Source organism: Haemorhous mexicanus, chromosome 3 (genome assembly GCF_027477595.1).
Source record: "Haemorhous mexicanus isolate bHaeMex1 chromosome 3, bHaeMex1.pri, whole genome shotgun sequence".
Taxonomy (NCBI): domain Eukaryota; kingdom Metazoa; phylum Chordata; class Aves; order Passeriformes; family Fringillidae; genus Haemorhous; species Haemorhous mexicanus.
Genome location: NC_082343.1, coordinates 45391511 through 45418011, shown reverse-complemented (window position 1 = coordinate 45418011; position 26501 = coordinate 45391511). Strand labels below are relative to the sequence as shown.

General features: G+C 38.5%; 1 protein-coding gene across 1 annotated transcript in view; it reads left to right on the top strand.

Annotated features, from left to right (window-relative positions):
• Positions 1-26501, top strand: part of PCNX2 (pecanex 2) — a 151677-nt gene that overhangs the window by 34785 nt on the left and 90391 nt on the right. Inside the window, exons 10-15 of the mRNA XM_059841608.1 lie at positions 2592-2734; positions 3876-4029; positions 4129-4161; positions 10584-10755; positions 15688-15798; positions 16354-16445. Coding sequence (XP_059697591.1) covers positions 2592-2734; positions 3876-4029; positions 4129-4161; positions 10584-10755; positions 15688-15798; positions 16354-16445 — 705 coding nt within the window. The remainder of the gene's footprint in view (positions 1-2591; positions 2735-3875; positions 4030-4128; positions 4162-10583; positions 10756-15687; positions 15799-16353; positions 16446-26501) is intronic.

The following is a 26501-nucleotide window of genomic DNA, read 5'->3' as shown; positions in this document are numbered from 1 at the left end:
CAGTTTGCATGGTCTTATGTGGACATGAGCTTTACAGTGTTTGGGGTCTGTGACTTAAGGCTATAATCTGTTTTTAAAATTCCCTTTATAATACCTTTGGCTTTCTCTCTGCCGTGGCAAATTCTAGTTTGGTATTTATGAATAACAGTAAAATGACAGTTAATTGCCTTTCATCTCAGAGTTCACAGTGGAACGTTAAGGTAGAAGCAACTTGTATAAAGGAACTATTTTAAACTAAAAATCAGTAAATTGTCCCAAATAGTGTCTTTCATATTTGGACAGTGTCTTCCATCTAAAGGTTTTGATGTTTTCCAGATATTTATAGTCTTGTAAACTGCCTGTAAATTAGAGAACAATTGTCATTTCTTCTTTCTCTTTTAGGGAGACTGCTCCTCAAGGTCACATTAGCAAATTTGTAGCCAGGCCAGACAGTAATTTCAGAATGTCCTGGTTTCTGAATTTTTTGTCTTAAACATGAAATTCTGAGCCTACATAAGTCAAGAAAAGCATTGTCATTGATTTCAACAAACCAATGGCTTCAGGCTGTCGCTGACACCACATAAATTTATGAAGTGAATTTTTATAAGCCCTTTTTTGATAGGAGAAACAGTTAGACTTGAGTGACTTGCTCAGGGCTAGTCAGAGAGTTTCCCAAAAATCCTCAAAAATCTGACTCCCACCTAAGCACTACAAGACTCACACAGAGGATTTCATCCAAAGGTTATAGTTCCTCAGGAGCCAAAATGTTCAGTTATGCACTCAGCTAAAGGCACGTTAGGCTGTGCTGGGGACTCAATGATCAGATCCTCGGGTGTTTTTAGTGAACTCTCTGCCACTGTTTTGATTTTTTTATCTAGTTATGGTGAGCAATCTACATTAGATGTGTGAAGTTAATGACTGCAGCAGTCTGACTTTTGCTTTTTTTCTGGTAGGTAATAGGACCCAAGAGAAACAAAACTGTGCCAGTGTTAGCAACTGTAATATTTTAAAACATGTTTTTTTCTTTAAAAATGTCCTGACCCCATGTTTAAGTTACTTTTTAAAGTAGTAATAAAAATATTAAAATTTGGACTACATAAACTACTTTCAGATTTTAAAGTCAGCGTAGTGAAAGGATTGCAATTGGTCTCATGGCTTTTAAGTTGCTCAGAATTGTTAATAAAGGAAAGAATGCCAAATAGCCCAGCAACCCCTTTCACATCTCAGTGCTCAGAAGTATGAGGGATCGTCCTGCACTACTAGCAATTGAGCTCCCTGGCCCTGCATGGCTGTACACTTTTAGTCAATTGGAGGCATGAGATAAAGTGCCTAAACTTGAATTCTTTCTCCAGAGCTTATGCTAGCCTGTTTCACCTCAAGTTTGCCAGCAGACTGAGGATATGAACAAGTTGTTTCCCAGCTGATGCACAGAAATACATTGTCATGTGTAAACTCTGTGTAAAATTTCTTTTCCTGGGAAGGGAAGATTAGAAATTAATATAATATTCTGAGAAAAAAAATGTAACCATTCCTTTGTGCAGGTGGACAGGTTGTTTAAAAAACTGTGCTTTGCTAACAGTTATGATTCTAAAATCAATTGCTTCACACAGAGATCCCCTGCCCTGACTAGGAATGTTAATCTAACATAGATAACTCTAATGTAGACATTGCCTAGAGTTCCATAATAAGTATATTAGTTGATTAATTATCTTTAGGGAGGGGTTGGTAAAAGGAGGAGGTTGAAAACCACTGGATTTCACAGTCATTTGAAATCTCAAATTCTTCTTCTTGGAAGAAAAATGATTGATTATTCCCCCTCCATAATATCAGTAATGATATACTTTGGAAAAAAAGTCACTGCATTGCAGAGGTTTTTTTCATCAGCCAAGCTTTGTAGGCTTGGCTGATGGTCTGCAGGTAGTTGGAGGGGAGTTGTAGAGAAGAGTTGAAAAAAGCCTTAGAATCTGGCAAAAGCAATATTCAAAAGGGTGGATTTATGATTATGATGGTATGATTAGAGACACTTAAATTAGTGCTGTTTATGCTCTTTGCGCTTGTTTGCATTTTTTTTTCCTCCTCTTGCTGTTCTTGAGGAGGCACACCTGATGTGGTATTCAAAGCATCTCTGGAAAGATAAACAAAGCTATGTTCTGGAAGAAATGTTGATAAGTCGTACCTCTAGACTTTAAGGCCAACTTATTTATTTTTTTTTTTATTTACAAAGAAGAATTTGTCCTGCCGTATTTTTGTGATGTGCTGTAATTAGCCGGATACATGGGAAAATCTTCTAAAAGAAACTTTAGACATGTACTGGATCTGGACTAAAAAATAATTACTTTTTAAATGAATATTTAGTATTACTTTTTAAAGCATATTGTCACTATTGAGCTCCATAATTAATATAGCTTCTGTTCATCTGCAACAATTAAGCTGGTGTGATTTTTTTTCTAATTTAAAATTAAGAAAATAAATATGCTAATATGCTCCCACTACCCCTTTTAGTTAAAAAAAAAAAAAAAATCTGATACTTCATGTAAATTTGGCTTTTTGGACTCCTGTTTTGCTGGCAGCTGTGTGAGAGAGTATTGTGTATTTCTTGTTTGTTTTTATAGCAGCCCAGCCAGGACCCTGAGGATTCTTCATGTTCTTCAGCACAAAGGAAGCTGAACAGGCAGTTTTACAGATTTGTTATATTCCCTGGCAAGTGGATTAAAGTCTGGTATGACCGTCTTACCTTGTTGGCATTGTTGGACAGGTAAGCTTGTTTTTTTAAAGCTGCTCTAGGTAATGTTAAGGTGGGTGGCTCCTCATGTCCAGAAAGCAGTGCTGATCTCTAAAGAAGTAGAATTCAGGTTGAGTAGATAGATGTGTTTTTGCTTTACGTTGAAGTTCAGGGTTGGTTTCTGTGGTTCTTGCTACCCTTTGTCTTCAGGTAGAGACTTTGATTCATGTGAGTGCCAGGCTTGTAGACTAGTCTGTAATTTGACTCACAGATGTTACAGATCCAATGATTTCTGATGAGAAAATCAGTAGTGGAAGGGTCCCAGGGTATTGTAAACCAAGTACTTTAATGTTTGAAAAAAGAAAATCATTTATAGAATGGTATTCAGGTGAAGATTTTTTTTGAGCTGCTGCATCTGTTCCAGTTCAAGTTTGTCTCTGCTTCTGTTGGTGGTGCTGTACCATATGGGTTAACATGGGCTCCACAGCAGAAATTCCAGATGACAGTTTTACCTGATGCAGAAATCAGACTACATGTCAGGGAGCTTTAAGTGCAGAGCAGATATTTACTTATCTGTGGTGTCTTATCTCTATGTTTCAATTGCATTGAAATCTTTTCTGCTGATAAGCTCTTTTGTTACAGCCTGAATATTGACACTGTTTTTTATCTCAGTTTGTATGTTCTAACAGAATAGATAAAACAAATAAAACATCAGATTACAAATTTGGTCTTTCATCCAGTTCTTTGCTGTCAGATGTATACTTTTCATTAATGGAATGCTTTATTTCCTCATTTAAAAGTGTTTGGGTGTTTGATTTTATTTGTAGTTGTTAATGTGTTGGGGTTTTTTTGTTTTGTTTGTTTTTGCTTTTATAAGCATACACTTTTCTACACTCAAATAATCTCCACTGTGGAATTCTAACTGGAAAGTGAGATGGGAAGGGATGTTAGACTTCAGTGCATATGGCTTTTTTTCCTGTAACGTTTCAGCTATCATTTTGGGTAAGGTTTTTGGCATGGGGATGAAATACTGTTGGACATGGAAATGTAGTTATGGGATCCAGTGAATTGTGATGGCTGCAGCACTCTCAACTCATACCAGCTACCAATGCACCTGCCTTGCTCTAATGAATCTATAAATATTTTTACTTCTCCGACACTTTTATTCACATAGGACAGAAGATATAAAGGAAAATGTGTTTGCTGTCCTTCTAGTAGTTCTTGTTTCACTTCTTGGGTTCCTGACTCTGAACCAAGGCTTCTGTAAAGACATTTGGGTTCTGTTGTTCTGTCTCGTAATGGCCAGCTGCCAGTATTCTCTCCTCAAGGTAGGACTCAAGTTCATAGCCAATTGCTGAATTCTCTTCTAACTTCTACAAAGAAAAAATCCTGTAAGAAAACATCTTTTTTTTCTGTTTTGTTTGTAGAGTGTTCAGCCTGACCCTGCTTCGCCCATACATGTAAGTCTCAGTCAGTAAAACAAGTCTTTCTCCTCTGTTATCTCTTGTGTACTGTGAAACAGCTGGCTGTTCAGTGAAACACAGGTATTAGCTGTTTGCTGCTCTAGCTGATTTATGAAAAAGAAAAATACATCTGTGATTTCAAGACTTTGCACTAGGTTTAATTATTTTTAAGCTATTTGAATTCATCACTGCTATTAGAAAAGTGCTTTTTCTTGAAGTTAATATGTGCAGTAAAAAATTCATCTGTACTATCTTGTTGATGTTTGATCCTGTGACATCACACAAACCTTTTCTTTGCTTTCCTTTAGAAACAGGCAGAAAAGAGCAGAAGTTCCAGACTAGCAGCTCAGTCATTGCTCAGTTGGGATTTTTTTTTTTTTTTTTGAGACTGGGGATTGATCTTTTTACTTTTTTAAGTCTGCTACTGAAAAATCATTTATAAAAAGTATTATTAGCTCATGAAATGGCACATGTTAAAATATGGTCACAGTTTCTCTGCTTGTGTCCTGAAGAAATCGCCAAATCCTTGGGTGAATGCAGGATGTAAGGATCCTTGCTGATTGCTATGGGTTTTTTAATTGGATATGTCTAAGAAATTGTACTCTGATGGTGCCAACCATCTTGCAGAGAACCATTTCTGTACACAAGTCTGTCCTTGTTATAGGACTGTTCTAGAGGCATCATCCTGCAACTTCAACCTTACCACTCCACCCGGAGTATCATGGTGTCTCAGCATTTTTGATTTGTGGATCTTGGAAGACATTTCAGTGGCCATAATGCCTTTTCCTTTCTTTTACACTGGGTGCTAGTTGCTTATGTTTCTTATTTAGCTCTTTGAACATTTTTGAGGATGTCCTCTCTTCCCTCAAGTTTCAAAAATGGCATGTTGAAAACTTCAGGTCTGCTGGATCAATTCCCTTTGGCAGGGAGCAATTATTTTTGTCAGTTTAGAGGCTAGAAGTGCAGGCTGAACTTGAAATTAATGTTATTTATATATGTATACTGCACACTTCACTAGCTGGATTTCAGAAGATTCTCAGTTTCTTTTCCATGCCAATTATTAAGGGGTGAAGTTATGGTGGTTTTGGTTATAATGCATTCATATGAAATACCTGTCTGCATAAAAACTAGAGAAAGGTAATAAACAGCAACTTACCCATTGTAGGGTAATATTTTCAATACATTAGAGAAATAGTCCAATATCAGTGAAAAGTGAGTAAAATAATTTGTCAGTTCAACTGGCATCTGTCTAGATATAATAATGTGAACTGTAATTGAGTAGTTTCCACTTAATCAGACATTAGTAATGAGTTCATTTGTTTAAAGTGAGTGGCAAACAGTTTAATCAAAACTTCATTATGAACCTATCCATCCCATATGTTTTTATAGTATTAAACACAGTAGTTTAGTAGTAATACTAAGGGTAGTGTTTAAACTGAACTTTTTTTTTTTTTTTTGTGTAGAATCCAGGTCTGAATTTCAGGTTCTCACAGTACTATTACAAGTGTTATTTGCTGTATTGTATTGTGTAAGTCATGCAGCAATGGAATAAAGTAACCATGGGTGTATTCCTATCTTCCTTATTAGGGATACTCTCTTGCAAACTTTTTGGTGCACTATAAAAGCTCCAATAGAAATAAAATTTAGAAAGCTTTTCCACTAAGGCTTTTAAAGATGGAGGTGTTGTCATGCTAAAATAGAAGATTAGCAATTTCTGCATTCACACCCATAAATGAAAATGCAGATGAGATTTTTTTGAGTGTGAAACAAACCATTAGGAGCCTCAGGTCTGCACAGTGAATTAAGTTCTTTTCATGGATCGTGAGTAGCCACTAATGCCTTATGTTATCCACGGCTGCCAAGGAGGCTCCAAACTTCTTCCCTATATCATGTGCAGAGTTTGTTTCTGTTTAATGTGATTTTGTCATCTCTAGCCTGTAGCATTTTGAAAGACTGCTTTAAAATAGCATCCAGTGAGTTCAGAAAACACAGTGCTTAGAGATGCCATAAGCTTTTGTTCCAAACTCCTCCTGAGTGTCAGTGTATTCACTTGCTGCTGTTGAGGAAAGAGCTGGCATTTATTTTTGCTGCAGGTTTAGTACTGGTGCCTACTACAAGATGTGAGTCTAATTTTCCTGTCAGCTGGAGCTTTAGCCTTTCCAGTTCTGGTCCACTGGGAGCTGGTGGCCTTTAGCTGCTGTTTACACAGGGGTATGTGGTTCTGGGATGGTGAAATTTGGGAGCAGCCTCCTCACTGGAGTGGTGGAGAGAAGAAAATCAAGTCCATTCCAAAGCGTGTTATATTTTGCTGTTAGTGACCTGATACAAGCAACCTGCTGGTGACTGCAGGGTATTAAAATTCTGAGATCCAAGAGATCCTTGTCATGTGTACTCAAAGATTTTAGAAAAACCTTAGGCAAGGTTTTACATTTAGTAAATGGCTCTATAGAAACTTCAGGTGAGCTTGTCTCTAAGCTCCTCATAAGATACCTGCATAGCTCAGGATCTAGCCTGGGCTTACAAAGGCATTGGAGCTTGAAAGATTGCAGTCATGCTCTTAACAAGATTTAGGGAATCTCTTGCATAAATTCATTGTCTCAGTCCTGTTATGTCCCAAAGCAGATAGCTAACTCAGTTGTGTAGCTACCACAGGCAGTTTCCTAAATCACATAAGCCACTTATAAAGTATTTCTAATTTGTCCCTGTAAGCTTTTCTGTAGAACTGAGCACACGCACATTTCTTTATATAAAAAAGCCTTCTTTTACATGTGTGCACACACAAACAAAAAAAAGCCCATTAGATCTTTCTAAAATTTTCCTTTTAAAATGCTTTGCAGTCAAAACTACTGTTGTAGTAAATGGAAGTGTTTGTGAAATTATTCTTTGTTGAAAGTCTTAATGTTGTTTTAGAAATATGAGATGCATCACTGCTGTGTTGGTAAGATGTGACTGTGTATCTGAAACATATTAATGAGAAACATGGACATGAAAAAAGGTGACTTTTTTAGCAGACTGTAGGAAGGGAAAAGTTTTCACTGGCATTTTTATCAGTGAAGGAAAAATAAATGATTGTTTAACATATGAGATGTAAAATATAAAAGGAATTCTGCTTCAATATTTAAATTTTTCTAAACAAGAATGCAGAGTGGAGTCATTTCACCAAGATTAAATCAGTTTTGCTTGTCAAAATCTGGTGAGCTGGCCTAGTAAAACAAAATGAACCCTCAATATCTAAAATAGCTAGTTAAACAAGTTGTACTGCCACATGCCCAATTTGGTGAAGCTGCCTAGCTTTGTCTGTCCATGGTGGTACAGGAGGGCTTTGCTCCTATTTTTCTGTTTGTTTCTTTCTAAAACCTTAAAAAATTAAGTTTCATGTCTACTCCCTGGCTTTGACTTTTGGGAAGTGATCCTCTCTTTCCCAGAAGGTGCCCGCTGTTGCCCTCAAACCAGTCCTGTCCCAAATAATGCCCCTCACATGAAGCATGTAAATGACAGTGAAATACCACATGAATACTTGCAGCAGTTCCTCCTTCTTGTGTTGTGTTGCATGTTCCCCAGATGTGGGGACTGAAGTATTTGCTGTGCTCTAGGAAGCTCATTCAGCTTGAGCACATCCCAAGTAGTGCAGGAGCTGTGCAGACACTGCCCTTCTGAGTGCACTGCTGCTGCATTGCTTTGCTTCTGTTGATAAGATTCTAGAAAGATTTCGAGGTTTTGTCTCATAAACCCCCACCACCACCTGAAAAACAGGGAAAGTAGTATTTGTTCATGTTTTGCAGCTTTCAGAAAACCTCTGGAATCAGTTTCCTTAATTATAGGTGGCATTACTGTAGTTAGCATGGTAAGAGTGATTGAATTAGTCTGTTCTAAGATAGAAGTGACCTAGAATGATCATGCAGTGTCACTGCCTGACCACTTCAGGGCTGACCAAAAGTCAGAAAGAGTTGTGAAGAGCATTGTCCAAATGCTTCCTCTAAACACTGACAGGCTTGGGGCATCAACCACCTCTCTAGGAAGCCTGTTCCTGTGGTTGACCACCTTTTCAAAAGAAATACTCCTGCTTAGAGCCATTCCCACATACCCTGTCACTGGATGGGACAGGAGACCAGCACCACCTTCTCCACTTCTTCTCCTCAGGGACCTGTAGGGAGCAATGAAGTTGCTCCTCAGCCTTGTCCTTTCCAAACTACACAAGCTTGAAGTCCTTAACTTCTCCTTATAGGACATTCCTTCCATCCATTTCACCAGCTTTGTTGCCATCCTCTGGATGCCTTCAGGGACCTTCACATCCTTTTTAAATTGTGAGGCCCAAAACACACAGCACTCAAGGTGGGGCTACACCAGTGGATGATCACCTTTTGACCAGCTCATGTTTGATGCATTCCAGATGCAGTTTTCACTCTTGGCTGGTGGCACTCACAGGGGGCTCACACTGTTCCTGCTGGTGAGCAGCACCCCCGGGCCCCTTTCTGCAGGGCTGCTTCCAGCCACTCATCTCACAATTTACACTTGTGCCCAGCATTACTTCATCCTAGGAGCAGGATCTAGCACTGCATCTCATTAATCACTGCCCAATGTTCCAGTCTGTCTAGTTCCCTCTGCAAAGCTGCCTGACCCTCAACAGAGTCAGCAGCACCCCTTGGGTTGGTATATTTGGCAGTATTGCTAAATGGTGCAAGAACTCAGCCCTGAGGAACTTCACTGCTGATGGGTCCAGCCAGATGTGGCCCCTTTCAGTGCAGCTCTTTGAGCTCTTCAGCCAGCTCTTCACCCAGTGCACCAAAAAATACTTAAAAAGTAAGAGTTAAAATATGCACTGTAATCCTAATTGAGTATGTCAGTGTTCTGCCTGGAACTGCAAGGTGTGTGGAGGTAAACCTCTGGGCTTGTAGTCATCAACTCTGTCTTACTCAGCTTCCTTCAAATAATCACCCTGCAAAGATAAAACTGGCTTCCATAGGTCAAGAGGTAAGACAAGAATGTAACAGAATGTAATCACCATAAAACAGCCTCGAGTGAATGTCTGGATATAAAACATTAAGCAATTGTTTAGGTGCACATTTATTGGTCTCTTTTCCTAAGATACAGCTCACATTTACATAAATGAAGTTTAAAAAAGGCCAGAAAGTAATAGCTTAAATTATTTTTCTTTTTAAAGTTGTGTCTTTATAATTCTCCACGGATTGTTTTGTGGACATGTGTCCTATTAAAAAAAACAAAACAGCAGTTGTAAAACTGAAATTGATTAAAGAGCAAGGATTTATGTCCCTGGCTTGATTCATATTCCATGGATGTGAGGCACGATGTAAGCCCACCAGTTCCCTGTAATCTGCCACCTTGTTAACTGATTGATCCCAAAAGAGAGTACAGATCAGTTAATAGCAATCTAACATGCGAGCTTGGCTGGCAGCCAAACAAACTCAGCCACAGTTTCAAGTCAGTAAGTAGACTCAAAAAAAGACATGATCTTTTATTATACTCACTTAAATTACGTTTTTCAAATAAGAACAGTTGCACGGCAGCTTTAAGCGAGGCAAACTTGGATTCTTGTCATTTGATTCTGGCTTTTCACACTCTAGGAAACTTTTGACTCACCAGTGTTTAAAATGTCTTAGCTACCCTTAAGCTTGCTACCAGGAGAGCTATTAAGGTTCTTCTTAGGTGTCTGTTAGGTTCCCTGGCCTGCAGCCCCACAAAAGTGTTTTGTAGGATTAGTGGGAATCAATTGTGTGAGAGATTTGTATGAAAGACATCAGATGAAATTCTTTCCACATCCTACTTCCTTTGGATCATAATTTCAAAGTGCTTCATGAGAAGCAGACCAGAAACTGCTGATGAGTGTCACCCCTTTCAGAAGGCATGCTGATTTGCTGTCAAGTGGTTCAAAGAAACAAAAAAATTAAATTCATGAAGAAAAATCCATCTCTGTGCCTCACACTGTACCAGGGATATGCTCCATTATAGTTTTTATTCCCAGGAGTCAATTAAAAATTAAATTAATTTTAAATTTCATAAAGTAAAAAAAAAAAAAAGTCAAGCCACCTGAAGCAGATGTTCATTGAAATAAATGAAACAACGAGAAAAATTCTTTTTCTACTGAGAAGAAAGATGCAGACAGATTGAGGTTCCTTTCTCCACAGAAAATGACGACTCCTGGAATTAGTAAGTTTTGAAAGGTCCAGAGGGGTAGGTTTTCAAAAGCATAAATGGCTGCTGGAGTCAGTCTTAACTGCTCATTGTGTCTTTTGAAAGTCTCCTCTGGAGAAGATGAAGTACCTTGTCACATTTTTATTACTAATTATTATGTATGAGTCATTAAAATATTTTGTCTGTCCCCTGACCCTCTCTCCAAGTTAATGCAGTGCATGCAGTACAAGAATGACTATAAAAGTTTAACTTTTTGGTTTTTCTTCCAGGGACACAATAAAATCATAATCTACAGCAGACCTGTATATTTTTGTATATTGTGTGGCCTTATTTTGCTGCTAGATGCTGGATCTAAAGACACAAATCCTCCTGTTTATACAATGTATGGCCTGAAGCTCTTCTCACCCAGGTCTCTCCAGTCAGCCAGAGACCATGTAATAGGTGAGTCAATATTTTTCCTAGGACTGCTAAAAGGAGTTAAGTGTGAGTCTGTGTTTTCCCATGCTGACAATCAAATGCAAGTTATGAGGCACAACCTGAAATCAAATTGATAGAAACATTTGGAATGAGTTAAGATGGGGCAGGGGCAGCTGGCAACCTTCCCTCATGTAAAAGGAGTTCTTAATGAAATGAGGCTTGTAGAAATGTCTCCATAGAAAACTAAAAGTCGCTGATGTTATTAGCAAAAATCATCATCTGTGAAATGCTGTTCATCTGAGTAATGGCTTGTCTGTGTGGAGCAGTGACTGCAGAATAACTTGAGTTTTAAATTTAATGCCTGGAAGCCAGTTCCTCAGATGGACATCAATCTTCTGATCACAAAGAAAGTGCTTTATCTTGGTTTAGTTTAATCATACTGTCCATATGACCAGTTAGTGTGGAGCAGCCTCTCTGCAGTAGCCCTTTCAAACTGTTTCCTTCTGGAATCATGTTCTGAGGTGGCTGAGGACATTCAAATACTGCCCCAAGACAGGTGTGGTGATCCCTTGGCACTGTTTTGGAGTGGCCACAGCTGACATTACCGTAGTCTGTCAGGACACTTCCTCCTGTTGCATGCCAGACTTACAGTCTATAACTGTGATGTTACCCCAGCCACAGATACAAGTGCTGGACTGGACTCCCATGAATAGTGCAACACTGTTAAGGTACAAAGTAGGAAATGCGAGGTTTACTGTAGAAGTTGTGAAAATATCCCAGAAAGCTGTGTTGTAGTGTGCCAAAGATGGTCTGTTGGTTTGTGAATTTAGAACCAGGAGAACCTACTGTAGCAGAAGAAAACAATTTTTTTTTTGATATATAGTGTGTGACCATCGAGGTCTTTGTTCACCTGTGACTGTTGTACTTCCTTTTTGCCATACTCAGATCAGACTTACTGCCTGAAAGGCATACTATTTTTAGGAAAGCCTCCTGGTCCTTAACAAGGGTACTATGGCTCCCAGTTCTTCTCACCAGAAACAGGGGAATGTCGAGAGCTGCCTGCATCTCACTTATTTTAATTAGCTTCTTTCATTACTTTCCTTTGGTCTCATTTAAGTTTCTCCTTACATCTTATTTTCTCTGTCTGTCAAAGGTGAGCAGTAAAAATGCTGATAAATAATTCAACAAGAATTCTAGATGACGCTTGGGATAGAGATAAATGAAAAACTATAGCAACCAGCATAAGAAAACAAAATGTGGTTATAAATGTGTTCATTTTGGCTGGTCTCAAAAGAGATGGCAAAGCATGTTCTTGAAGCAGGAGGGGGTGAGGGAGAGAGGAAATACAGGCTCATCTCCCCAGCTGGCATATGTTAAATGAGAGAGAAGAAATCCTTTCCCTTTGTTTGTCCCTGTTCTTGTTTTGCCATGGTGTCTTGATTCAAGTGATGTGTGGTGCTGTGCTTTGGCTATTCCTTGCTTGTCTCTATGGGAGCCCTAACTTCTGGCTACTGTGAATCCTTGCAATTGTTCACAGTGCAGTGACCTCTGTAAGCCATGGCAGTTTGGCATCCAGTGGCATCTTGCTGCACTTTTAGTGTAGATTCTCTTAGGTAATGAAGGTATAGAAGTATTTTGTTTGGGCTATAAAATGAGGGAAGTTGGTGACTCTGAATACCAATAAAGTCTTATTGCTGTCTTGTAGATCTGCCTATTTGCTAGGTATTTTTTATATCTTTTTATTGGTCTGTCGTCATAAGGTGACTCTTTAGTTTATATTTTAATCAGAATTTTTTGTGGTATTTGGAGTTGATGTGTTTGCAAATCAAAGAACTTTTGACTCTGCATTGTAAGTACCAAGGAAAGAAAAAGTCTTTTGTTTCAGGTACTTATGGTAGAAAGCAAAAGCCATGTAAATCATAGAATGTACCAAAGAGCTAGTGTGATGCTGCATATCATACTCTGATAAAAGTCTTGAAGCAAGGTCATAAAAGAAATAATTGCAGATTTGTTAGATGTGTTACCTAATTACTTATGAAACATGGTTTTTAACATGTTCATTTATTTTCAATCTACTTATGGTCTGATCCTGTTTTATTTTAAATTGATGATGATTCTGCTATTGGTTTATATTTGTATTAGTTGGAGGTTCATTACTTTAATTCTGACTGTGGTTTTCATCTTGAATTCCTTATTTCAGTTAACATTTTTGCTAGATTAACATATGAAGTGCAGGTAAGGGCACAGACAACCAGTCTCAGTCACTGGGACCTGCAGGTGTGATTAGTGACAAAAGCAGTTGTTCATTTTATATATGATAGTTCTTGTGATGAAACCATTTAAACATTCAACAGGTAAATGAAACTGTTTCACAGACAGTTTGTCTGAAGACTTTAAGAATCAGGAGGTGGCAAATTTTTTTTGATAGTGAGTCCCCTGCCTGCTCTTTTTAACAGTGACTGAGCTTCTGTCAAGGGAAGAAAGCTGGTGGAAGTTATGCTCTCCCATATTCAAGAGTGGGAGAACAAAAAGACTATTTCTCACTGAAATAATGCCTTTTATTTTCCTTGTGAAAAAAGCATATTTTACTACTCAGAGATATAATTTTTTAAAATAATCTTTTTTTTCTAAATGTCTAAAATGTTTGCAGTGTGATGTTGCTGTTCTACATTGCTCCAAAGACACAAATCTTCCAAAGTCATAATTAGTGTTTCCCTCTCACTCATTATTTCCCTTTCTCATTATGTGATATGTGCTTGTTTAGAGGAAAACTGCAGGGTTAAATGCAGCAGCTTGCACAATGATCTCTTAGTGGTCCAGCTTTTAAAGGGGTTGTGAGTCTCTATGAAAATGTGTGATGCTTAAAGTAATTCTTTCTGGAATTCATAATGCAATTTTGAAGGATTAACCAGTTACTTTTATTGTCTGCTTCCCACAAGGAAATCTGCTGCTTCTAACTGTTTATTTTCCTGTCCAGTGTGCTCCTTGGTGCAAGATGAGATAAACTAAGCTGCCCTAAATAAAGAAGTTGCTAGGGTTTTTCAAGGTATTAATAGAGAGCAGGTGAGGTGAGGACAGTTTTATAGTCAACTAACTTTTACCCTCCTTGTTTACATTTGTCTCTATATATCTTGGTGTACCGTCAACTCTTTAATCTCATCCTTCCTTCCTTATTCCACTTTTTCTGAGGTTGCTACAGCAGAGGCAATCATTTGGGCTTTAAGTCTATAGTCTAAGTTGAGTTCTGGCAGTTCTGCAGGTCCTTTGCCCAAGGAACAATATCTCATGAGAGTTTCAGCAGTGTTTTTGGGATAGTTAAAGCAGTTTCAGCAGTGTATTTTTGGGTCCACGTGGCCTGCTGAGCAGTTTTCTGTTGTGCCATTGCCTGTCTTCAAGAGTGGCCCTTGCTTGACTTGGCATGACTTGGTGGAATATCTAAAGATGCACAGAGTAATAGAGGGAGAGGAATTTAATATTGGCTTTTTAATGTAAAACACTGAGAAGAGAGCATTTCCTCATTTTCTTGCATGTGAATGATTTGTGCCAGTAGTGGGAAGTGGTGTTGAAGGTGCATTGTGAATCCAAGTATACTGAAGTGAGTGCTGTCTGTGTTTAGCACTTGAGCAGGTCTTTTTCTCTCCTGTGTTGAGCTTTCTCAGCAAGATTTAGAGTACTAGGTAGCAGCAGTGTATAATACAGTAAAGATAAAAGCTGTCAGATCAAACTCGGTGTGTTGTTTCCTTTCAGCGCAAGATGCCTTAGTGAGATGAGCTGGTAGATGTGAAATTAGCATTCAGCAAAGAACACAAATCCTTTTGTTTCCTTCTCAAAAATCTGACTGGGGGAGTGGGGAATAAGTTGTACTAGTGATTTGTTTAATTTTTTTTTTCTGGGAATGAATAGGAGGAAACTGCAGTCCTCCTAGGATCTGAAGTAACAAAGACATGTTTGTTTTCAAGGAGGCGTGGCTGACACTCCTCCTCTCTGCCATGCAGAGCATTGTGGCACTAGTACAATGAAGCAGTAAGAATATGATTAACAATATGATAAATGTTGATAAATGTGATTAGGTGTGTGTATCCTTGGACATTTGCACCGGGGTCAAGTGTGTGTTTAGATGCTTTGCTGGACAGCCTTGCTTAGCATTTTCTATGCTGGAGCTGAGAGGGGATTAATGGGGAGGAGGACTGCTGGAAGTAAACAGGATTTAAGACTAGCAGGATGATTACCTGAATTATGACTCCTGCTTTTCCTTGCCAATAAAAGTAGCATTAAAATTAGCATTTCTATTCAGAAAGAGAGTATGTAAAGCTATAAGACTGGGTTTTACCCTTGAGTTTCTTTCCTGTTTTTAATGTTCTTTCACTACTGTGAAGTTAAAGTCCATTCTGCTGGAAGCGGGTGGAGTATTGTGGGGAAGCTTCACTATAGGTTTCTCCCATTTTTAGGGGCTGCTATAAGTGTCTGCTCTTGATTGCTGGGAGAGGAAGGATATTGTGATAGCCGAGATATTTCAGATCTTAGCCATTGATTAATTTTTTTTTGTTTATATTGAATTGTTGTAGCTGTTCTTAAACTATCTCAGATTCAAGGAAGAAGTTCCAAAGGCTGCAAATTCAAATTTCTCTACTTTGAAAGGAACAAATATAAGCTTGAAAGGATTTGAGAAACAATGAGGAGGCTGTGCAATGCTATTTTTCCTGCCACTGTTTTTATCCAAAATGAATCTTAAGGTTAACTCTGAGTTTTAGTTTCTTATGTGTAAAATGGCATTATTTATTTTGAATACATGAGGAGGAAAGTGTAATCATTGTTGGTAAGGCTAAGGTATGCTCACTTGAATAATCTTCAGAATTTATTGCAACAATTTCTTATTCTACTGTCATGTATATTTCTTTTTTTTCCATACATTGGATGTGTGGCTGTGTTCTAAAATACTTCTTTTTTTTTTCTTAGTGTTTTTATATTGCTTTCCTGCAATTTCTCTTCTTGGACTTTTCCCTCAAATCAATACCTTCTGCATATATCTTTTGGAACAAATAGATATGTTGCTTTTTGGTGGTTCTGGTAAGTAGCCATCTTTCTGGGCTTACAGCCTCAAATTAGAATATCTTATTGCATGTTACATAGCACAGTACATTTTAAAGCTCAAACAGCTAATTCTATTCATCTAACAGTGAGGTGAGTACTTATGAGGCCCATTTGCTTTTTGAAAAGTTGTATGCAAGTTTTTAAAGCTGTAGGTTGCAAATTATGGTTGATATCAAAGAGCTCTTTCCTGCCATATGTGATGTGAATCTTTACTATATTTATTAAAAAAGAAAACCTTTAACTTTCTTTTTCTGTTAACATCTAGAAAAAAAAGTTTGAGTTTTTCCATGGAAAGGCATATTGACAACAAACTTGATGTGTAATAAATTTTTTGTGTTATTTCAGTCAGAGATTAAAGAAGGCCCTTTGAGAGATGAAGCATGGAGATTTTTTTGTTTGTAGTGTTTATTTTTTTTTTTTCCTTATAGCTTAAGTAGCTGGGAAGACTGAGATGCATCTATACTGTCATCTTAGTTTGGGTCAGAAATAAAGTTCCTCTTTCTTCCCACTTACCACATGTCTCTATTTCAGCTGCTGCTGGGTTCGTGTCTGCATTGTACAGCATTTCCCGAAGCTTTGTTGTTCTGATTGTCCTCTATGCCTTCTGCTTCAGTGCAGTGAAGGTAAGCCGCAAAAACAGCACTGGAACAGTGCAGAATTTCAAGCTGGAAATTGATGTAATATAGGGAGACAAGCATTGTTTGATCCTACATTGTTGTTGCTTATAAGCTTTGCAAGCCATGCTTCAGTTTCTGCATGTTAGTTACACTGAAATAGACCAAAACTGTAGCAGAAATTCTTAAGTAATTGTGTCTCTAATACCTGTGATTATTTGCCTCTTATATGTACCAGTGTGAAATGATCCACTGAATTTTCTCTGCAAACATAAACAGCAGCCTTGACTTAAAAAGCTGCAGTCTCTGTCGAGCTGAATAGCCAGGCCAGATTTGCTCATAATTCCCAGCAAGGTTTTTGCTGTTGCTTCATAACAAAATGCCTAAGAACTTAAATGCTGAGCAACCAGTGAACCATCTAAGTAAGTAATGTGTCTGCATCCACAGGGAAATGCAATTTAGGAGTTTAATTCTAGCCAGATGACTGGTTTTTGCCACTTTTTTCCCTAATATCCCACAACTGTTACACTAGGGATGTTGGAGAGTGTGCTTATAATTTGGTGTCTGTGAATTTGTCAAGTCCTTTCCTGAATGTGCTGGTCCTCTCTGGGTCCACAGCGTTGTGCCAGCAAATTCTAGATGCTCACTGTGCTCTGTGCAAAGCAATGCTGTCCTTCATTGGTTTTAAGCTGATCTGCTAATTTCACCAGGTCTTCCTGATGCCTAGTATTGTAGGATTTATTGAAAACCTGGTCTGCATTCTTTTCATCTGCTGTCTTTACCGTTTTGCAGGCATGAGATATATGCCACTCAGCCATCTCTTTAAACTGAAGACTCCCAGCCTTTCTCATGTCTCCCTGTAAGGCAGCTGCTTTCTCAGAGGTGGCTAAGTTACTCACCCTCCTCTGTGCCTTCCCTTGCTCTGCTGTTAACCTCAGATGTGGAGAGTCAGTTGTGTATGGTGCTCAGGATGCAGGTGTGCCACAGCTTTCTGTGCTGGCATAGGACTGGTTTCCTTACCAGTGGTGCCCAGTTTGGGGCAATATTCAATATAAAGCATTTTTAAAATCATTATTATTTTTTATTTTAATGTGTAGTGCCTATGTCCTCTGCATGGGACACTTAAAAAATGGCAGTGAAATTTTGTCTGCCCTTCAAGTCAGCTGTAAAATTCCCAGTGAACACAGCAAGACCAGAACTTTGTGTTAGACTTGTAAGAAAATGTATCCTATAAAGGGACAACCTTTTGGCAGCTTTCCTTGAGAGCTGGATGCTGTCAGTGTCCATGCAGGGATGCAGCAGGATGTGCTGTGGTTGACAGGCTGCCCTTGACATCTTGTGGGCACATGTCAGAGGAAGCTTTGTGGTGGCACATGCACAGCACACACAGGGAACCCAATACGAGGTCCTGCAGCTGCCAAGGTTCTATCATGTCAGCACCCAGGCTGGTGATTTACTCAGATGAGAGGAGCACTCAGGTGTTCCTTTAAGGGAATTCTTTTAGGAACATCAGCATTTCTATAGTGGCTTTCAATATTTTTTCACTTGAAATTTTCAGTAGGAGCCTTAAATCAAAGAAGGACAATTATAATGCCTTAATGGTTACCTGCAGATGATCAGAGCTGGCTGTGTGTTCTTGACCACTCCCAACAGTAAGGTAAAATGTGTTTGGCAGCTTGAGTCCTTACAAAATAAATTACAGCAACTCAGCTGCCGTGTTAAGACACTTGAAATTAAATGTCTTTGAACAAGTGGTGTTCTCCCAGGGAATCTCCTGTCACCTGGCTCACCCACTTTGTCAGTTGTGTTGGTTAGAGCTGACCCAGCTGTGTGATTGATGTTACAAAGTTTAACTGCTGCTTGTGCAGCTTCCTGCAAAAGTAGCCAGTCCCCATACTGCTGTTTTCTGGCTGTATTAACAATTCAGAAACTGGCAGCTGGGATGGAGAAGGAGGCTCTTCTTAAGGATAGGAAAGGAGAAAATGGGTAACTGGGATGAGAAACAATGATAGAAATGAACTACATGGAAGGCAGGAGTTAAACTACTGTTAAACAGGCTAATACCTGGGGAATGACTTTGTTTTTCTTTTTTTTTTTTTTTTTTTCCTTTTTTCTTCCTAAGATTAGCAGATGGTGATTCACTAGTTGAGGGTAGGGAAGTTGTGTTATGGATACTTCTAAAATGTTTTTTTATAAACAGTGGGGGAAAAAAGCCACTTAAAATAGTCTACATACTCTTTCTCATCATAATACTTTAAATTACAGCATGCAGGTGGCTTTGTAGATAAGCAATCTCCTTGTGGATTAGGCTTCAAACTGCTCAGAAATATGCTTTTAATGCTACCCTGAAGTTGAGTGCTGTGAAAGATTTACAAGATATCTGTTGTAAATTACTAATATTAAGTTCAGACTTTCTGTTCACACAGAAGTTAATTTGAATTTTAATGGCACTGTTCCAGTAAAGGCACTTCTGAGAAGGTTAATTTAAAGCATGTAAAGATGATTCCTCTTGCCTCAGCTCATAATCTCAGTCTGCTGGGGTGCTTGAAATTTCATACATTTTTTCTTCTAGAAGTTATGAAATAAGCACTTGTGTTAAACCTCCTTGTTCTTCAGTCAGGTCCAGATATTTCTATTTTGAGCTGATTTCTGTAATGTTGCAAGAGGATGATTATTTGGTTGATGGAGGGAAGAGTAGGAATGGGCTTAATCTTATCCTGAACAGGGCCCACTGTGAAATGTGGTCTAATACCCCTTTAAGTAACTCAAGCTGTTTTGATAAGTAATGAGCACCAATTTATGATCTTAATCAAGTGAAGATTTTAACTTCTATTGTGCTAGAAATTGTAAAGTTTTAACTTAAAACTGAGCAAATGCTGTCGTATGTTTCCCTGAGGTGTTTGCACAACAGTGGTAACATGTTTTTTTAAGCTAGAAGGAACGTCTCTTCCATACTTGCACTTCATAGCTGGTTTTTTTTTTATTATTCTTATTTTACTCTGTTCATTTTGATCAGTTTGCCAAAACCAACAGAACAAAATTTTCAATATTTATGGAGGTGAAAAAAAAAATCACCGTAATCAAAATTTTTCAGGGCAGGGAAACATGATAGATTCTATTTGGCAGAGGATTTCTGGGTTGCATAGCATGTTGTTTTGGCTGAAATGTAGCATCCTCAAATGTCAACTCTATTTATTGGCAGAACATCTTATAGCTCAGCAGGTGTAACTACCAGAGTTCTATTTCCTGAAATAAATTGCAGAGGAGAATGGATCTCTAAGTGATTTTGTGCTATTTACTGGTGAGCAATTGCTCACATCAAATGCCCAGCCTGAAGAACATTCCAGTGGTATCAGGCTTGATTCTCTCCTTCCTTAAGTGGTTCTTGTGTTCTAGTTATATTCTTGCAGGGTGAAATAGTCTAACCCACTTTCTCTGTGTACATTAATTATTCTGAAAGGAAATATATTACTCCTGAAGAAGTTAATTGGAAGAATAAATAATTTACCCTGTTAGTTTCCTTTCTTATTAAAATAAAACCAATTTTTATTTTATAATTAACCTGTGTTCTTAAGTGAGTTTTTCTTGTTCTTTTTTAGAGCATAAGCTATATATACATACAATAGTTTGATTTAATTGTGCTCAGATTTTGAAATTCATTTTGAATAGCAAATTCACAGTGATTAGTTGTTTGCTCTAGAACTTCAGTTTTATAAAATTAGGAAGTAGGAATTGTTTTGGGGTATGTCCACAGAACAGTGTAAGTACTCAAGGTACCTTTCAGCACATAAATGTAAGCTCTGAAAACTGAGACTAACAGGCCTGTGCTCAAGTCCTGTGCCTTGTCCAGACTGATTTTGCTTTTGAATTATGTTGTACAAGACCAATGGAGAGCCTTTATGAAAAAGCAGCTGTGGTATAGATGTATCATTTAACGTAAGTTTAACTTACCAGTTTAACTTCATAATTCTCATGGATTTTCAGTCAGGTAAGTTGCCTGAGGAAAATTATTATACAGTATTCTCAGTTGAGAGTTCATCCAGTGACCTGCAGACCATGTTTGGCACGTCCGACAGGTTCATCTGGCCCTGCCACTCTTTCTGAGTGACCTTGCAGTGCCTTTGCCATCACATGACCAGAAATATTCCTCTCTCCTGGCCAAAATGCACACAGCACCTAAAAGAGGATGGACAGATCTGTAGTCTTGTGTGAAATGTGACGGTGTGGGTTGGGTCAGGTGTCAGGCTGCTGTCATGTCCCATCACAGACCTTGATCAGAAGCACATGACATGATCTGGGGAGTGGCTGTACACTCCTCTCCTGGCAGACATGGGTTGTTTTTTATGTGGCCGAATGTATACTTTCACACAACTAAAATAAATGACAGACTGTCACCAGGGCAGGCACAAACTCTTCGCAAGATGATGATACCTGTGTGTGCTGGGTGATTTGGACACTCGGAGGAGAAAAAAGAACATGTTCTTCAGAGGTGACTGGGAAGCAAATGGGTCCCAGCTGCCGTGGCCAGGCAATGGCTCTCTTCCTCATAGTGCTCCTGAGCAGCTTTGCCCTTGCTTGATATTGGTGTGGAGGAGCTGTGGGTCTGCAGCTTGTCAGGACCTCCTCTCGTGGTGCTACTGCTGGGATGATCAGTTTTCATTTTCTGTAAAGCTGTCACATAAAAAGGAAACCCAAAATTGTTCACAGTAGGAAGTACAGAGTAATGCATCTGAAATTAGAAGAGATAATTTCTTCATAAAAACCATGAGCACAAAATAGCAGGTCTCTGTCTGTGTATTTGAGGCCTTGAGGACTGATGGGCAGGACACTATTTACCACTGCTGTCAGTGAAAGCAGCGCATTGTGAGTGGAGCAGGTTTACAAGTCTGTCTGCCCTGGCTGGTGCAGAAGTTGTTCCCTGTGGTGATGATGTGAAGTCACATGGATAGATTTCTGCTGTGCTATCCCAGTGGTGCAAAGGTGACTTGGTTACAGCTTTGAGGTGCTGTAGAGCATCTCCTCATAAACCTTACCCACGACACATTTGTATCATGAGTGATAGGACACCAGCTGCTTATCCATCCTTGCATATAGCAATACTGTAAACCTGGTTTCAGGCGAGCACGTGGGTAAGTGCCTTAGATTCTGAAGTGCAAAAACCTGAGTTTCTCCTGATTGCTTTGAAATTCCTTTATCTCCCAGACCTCTGTTGAATGATATCATCACTCCTTATCCAGTTCTTTCGGGTCCTCCATGAACTTTCATTTACTTTTGCGTAATAAAAAGCTCTAAATCCTAAGCATGGTTTTATCAGCTCTTTTGTTCATTCCTTGGATTCCTACATCCAATAGCAGCAATTTTGCAGTTTACTACTTTTTTTTAAGCTCTTGGGTAACTGAGCTTAGTTTAACATTACCTGAGTTCACTTCAGCCAGGCTTTATTTATGATCTCATCTTCAATCCTGTAATCTTGAACAGAAATTGGCAGCTCTAATAGCTACCTTAGCTTTGATATATGAAAGGGTTTTCTCTTTTTCAAGGAGGAGGTGTTTTTATTTTTCAGATATTACATCAATCAAATTGGAGACAAGGGAATTTCTGTGCCATCTTTTTGACTTGACTAGAATTTCATGATGTACTGATTTTTGTCTCCTGTTCCATCTGTTTTGTGGTCTGTGCCCAAATATTTAAGAAATGTTTTTAAAAAAGTCAGGTTTGCCCTGTTGCTTTTTTTTACAAATATTTGGTCTGGAATTTAGCCATCCTGATATCAGTCTTTAGCATTCCAGTGTTCCAGGGTTTTGCCATAAGGCAGAAGAGCACATCCCTGAATGTTTCTGGAATCAGTCAATCCTTGTCTTCTGCCTTCTGTTCATATCAGTTAGTTTGGATTTGAAATGTATCCAGAACCAGTTAAGTACTTGTCATCCGGATATTTTCTTTTTTTCTTCTTTTTTTTTTTTTCCTTTTGTATGGAAGTTGCAGTTTGTCTTAATCAGCCTGGAAAAAAAAAAAGTCAGATTTTTGGACTTCAGTCAGAAAAATGAAACTGATGTGAATATATTCATATGTGGCACACCAGCTTTTTCCAGCTCTGTGTAAATGTATATTTTTGAAATAAAAGTTAGATCATTTCTGTTACTTCATACCTGAAGTAAGTACTTTCTGGTGGCTTATTTATTGCTTCAATGGACAGCTACTAAAAATCCTGTGTGGATTTTAAACTCAGCTCACATTGATGTAGTTTGGTTTGTTAAATGAGTTTGAAACTCATTAATCAGAATAACCGTGCTCCTTGCTTCCCATCTTCAGTGATGCAGTCTTCATCTGTGTACTAATAATTTTGAAATATTTGTCTTAGGGGTTTATGGTGGGAAAGAGTTGCAAGAACACATCTCCTTCAATCTGCTAAGATTGCCCAAATAAATTTCTAGACAGCAGTGAATGGGCTAGTGTGTATAGACAGAATTCCTGTATGTGTAAGTGGCCGAAAATAGAAGTATAATATTATTGGACAGCTTTATTTCTGCTGCATAGAATACTTTCAGTCCTTTTGGAGGTTTTGGAGGGTTTTTTTTTTTTTTTTTTGAATTTAGAAACCCCTGAGGTTCAAGCAAGAGCTGTTAGGGGTGTTAATTTTGGAGAGTATTCCTAGATACCATGCCTTTCAGTAAGTGAAGTTTGCAGCCATAGTCAAGTCTTGCACTGTAGACATAACTTCATAGTTATGGTCTTAGTTTTCTGTGTATAATAACTTATTTTCCAGATAGAAAAAAGGAATTATGCCTGTAGAATCCGACATGGCCCAGGCTTGCTCTCACTGTCTGTCACTGTACAGGAATGTAGAAATCTGCACTATTTCTTTAGGACAAACTCAGCATTATGTGAAACATGAATATCCATGCTTCCTGCCTGAAGCTGCTGCTCATCTTGCTTTTTAGCCAAGGCATTCCAGTCACAGACTGGGATCTGTTGTGTAAGGTGCTGTGTGTGGACACACATGGACACCCCTGCATCAGTCCAGTCTTTATGGATTTTAAATTTCAGCAATGAAAATACAGTCTAAGATAGCAGCAATTGCAGAGAAAGAGGGCCAATGTTATTTGGAGTGGGCAGTGATACCTGTATTCTGATAACTTATCACGTGTCATGTTTTTGGAGATCATCTGGGAAAGTAATGCTTTGTTTTCCTGGGTGATGGGAAGATAAGGCTGATGGGCATCTCTTCCTAGAACTTGTCTTAATTCTGTGTAACATGAGGCTCAGTAATTTACATCTTTTGGTTGTTAGTGTTTACTGAAAAGGAGTATTCATGGTAATATGGTGTTAAGCTTATAGTTAGTCTTGTAGAGAACAAGTTCTTACTATTTTCCCATCTTTTGGGAGGTGAAGAGGGTTCCCTTTTACGCTCTCTTTCAGAAAGTCAGTGTTTTAGATCTTCAGAAATAGGGTGATAGTATTTATTTCCATCTTTACCATCGCACATGTGGAATGGTTGGCCCTTACCACTTATTGCTTGGTATGTGAGCAATGGCACAGATCCATGATGAAGCAGCACTGTGGGGGTAAGGAGGAAGAGCCAAGAAAGTTTGATTGATTTGCACAAGGGGCTACATGACTTTCAATGGTCCATTCCAACCCAAGCCGTTCTCTGGCTCTGTAAATAGTGATGAAATCATGAGAGTGGAAAACCAGGTGTGTTAAGACCAACTGGAGTTTGTGTTTAAAAACCCAGCCACTATGCCAATGCCTTCACCTTTGGTGATGCTGTCACTGCAATAATCTGCAAAGTCACTGTTGAGTTGAGAGGAATACTCTGGAATAAAAAAAAAAAAACACAAACAGAAAAAGTAACAAGAATTTTTACTTAGCATACTTGGTTCAGAGCACTTTTTGTCTCTGGAGTAGAACATTTGATTTATTTGAGGATATCTTTGAAAGATAAGTATTACATGCAGGTTTTTTAGGAGAAGAAAGAAGTAAAAAGGGTAAATAATGTAGGACAGAAAACTATTAGCACTACTTTTTAAAAATGCATTTACCTTCTCACCTCTAGCAGTGCTAAAAGCCTCATAAGTTCAAAGATACTTTTATCTCCCCTTCTAATGGATTTTTTTGGGATTAGGCAATTCTGTGGTTGGAATGGAACACCCCACTCCCATCACTGGTCTGTTGTAACTCATGGCTTTCATCCTTAACCCTGTAAGTCTGTTTCACTTGTTTTAAAAATGACCATGTGAGTGTCTGCATCGAAGCCAAAACCCTAAATGAAAGGGCTATGTGTCACCTCAACCCCATGAGATAAACTAGGAAGTGAAAGTCCCTGTCTCATATGACAGATAACACCAGCTTCCAAGAGTAAATCCTGTCAGTCCTGTTTTCCCACTGAGAAGAATCATTGTTCAATTATCAACTATATCATTTGTTTTTCATTTTTTTTTTAATTTAAAGCTACCAGGCATCATTTGTGAGGGAGGAAGATGACAAAATGGAAGAGGGTACGTCGCACTGATACTGGAGAAATTACACCTTTGTTCATTCTCATCTTTTTTCAACATTGTGTAGCATTTTTCTAGAAAATCTTGTTCTCTAGGCACATAGTGAATATTGATGCCTGTCCTACCTGTTTTCCTGTCTCCCTGATGTCTGAGTTTTGAGGGGACAATGACAGTTTGAAAATGGAGCACAGACCAGACAAATGCAGAAGCTATGTGTAATATGCAGAAAATATGGAAATAGAATTCCCAAGACATTAATGTGGGGATTTTCACCTGTGTACAGCTTTATAGTAGAAAGATGGTGGAATGATTTTTCAAACTGGCTTCTGATAAATTTTAGTCTCAGAAATATTGCTCAACTCTTGATAGTATTTTGCTTTCAAAAGAAGTTGCAGAGCAAAGGGGCAGTCATGCACTAGGAGCTGCTGGGAGGATCTGTACACAGTTGTGTTGCCCTTAAAATGCAGAGGATGTTTGAATAGGCTGTGATTCAGCCATTTTCTTCAGTGTTTTGAAGAATATTAATTGAATGTGACAGGAGACTAAGCACGGGAAAAGCTAACTGAAAATAAATTTGACCCCAAAACTGAGAACAGAGAAATGAAGAGTAGGATTGTATGGTAAAGTTTAACTTGTCAAATTAATGGTGGTGAATTCTTTCAGTAATAGCATGTGAATCTCTCTTTTGTTTGTAATTACTATTTTGGGTAGGATTGTTTGATAGAACCAGGCTCTTCTGTCTATTATCTTTGTGATTTTCAGTAGTATGATGAGGGGAAGATGATTCTTGGAATTAAAATTTCACTTTTTTGGTACTACTCTTCGGATAACAAGGAATTTCAGAGTTAAATTGCAGATGTCCATGCTGCAATGGGTTAGATGTTTGACATTTAAAATTAGTTTGTCTTAGGTATTCGTTGCACATGAAAGAAATAGAGTGTTTCCTAACATGCTGAGAAAGCATGCATATAACTGAGCAAAATAAGTCTAATAAACCTATCTCATCCTCTGGAAACATTGGTGCTGTACTAACTTTAAAGTTTTTAAAGCAATAGATAACCATGCAGAAGGAGCCTTGTTCGCACTAGCCTGAAGTTTCACATATCCTGCAAGCATTGCTTCTCAAAACCTGTTCAGAAAGTGCCCTGATGCCAAGATCTAGTGAGTTCACATTTGGTTGATCAGGTAGAAGTTATGGGGAGGTAAGGAATACAATTAGTAAGTGAAATGTCTGTGGATTTGTTCCAAGTTTCTTTGTCCTTCACAGACGAAATTTGTGTTCTTCACAAATAGGACTCACAAGTATGTCTTAGGATCCCTAATTTGTACCTGAGGATGTCACAGATAATCTTGATAAGTGTTCCTTAAGCTTTATATTCTTTCTCTTACTCTTTCTAGCCAGTTTTAGCTGTTAAGAGTCACCTGGAGAGAGTTTCTCATCTCAGTTATATCCAGAGTGTGCTGGCGGGTGTGCCAATTGTCTGTCTCTTGTTTCCTTCCTTGGGGATGGCACAAACAGTGGCAAGTGCTCTCCCTCTCTGCTGTGTTAGCATCCTGGCAGGGCCTG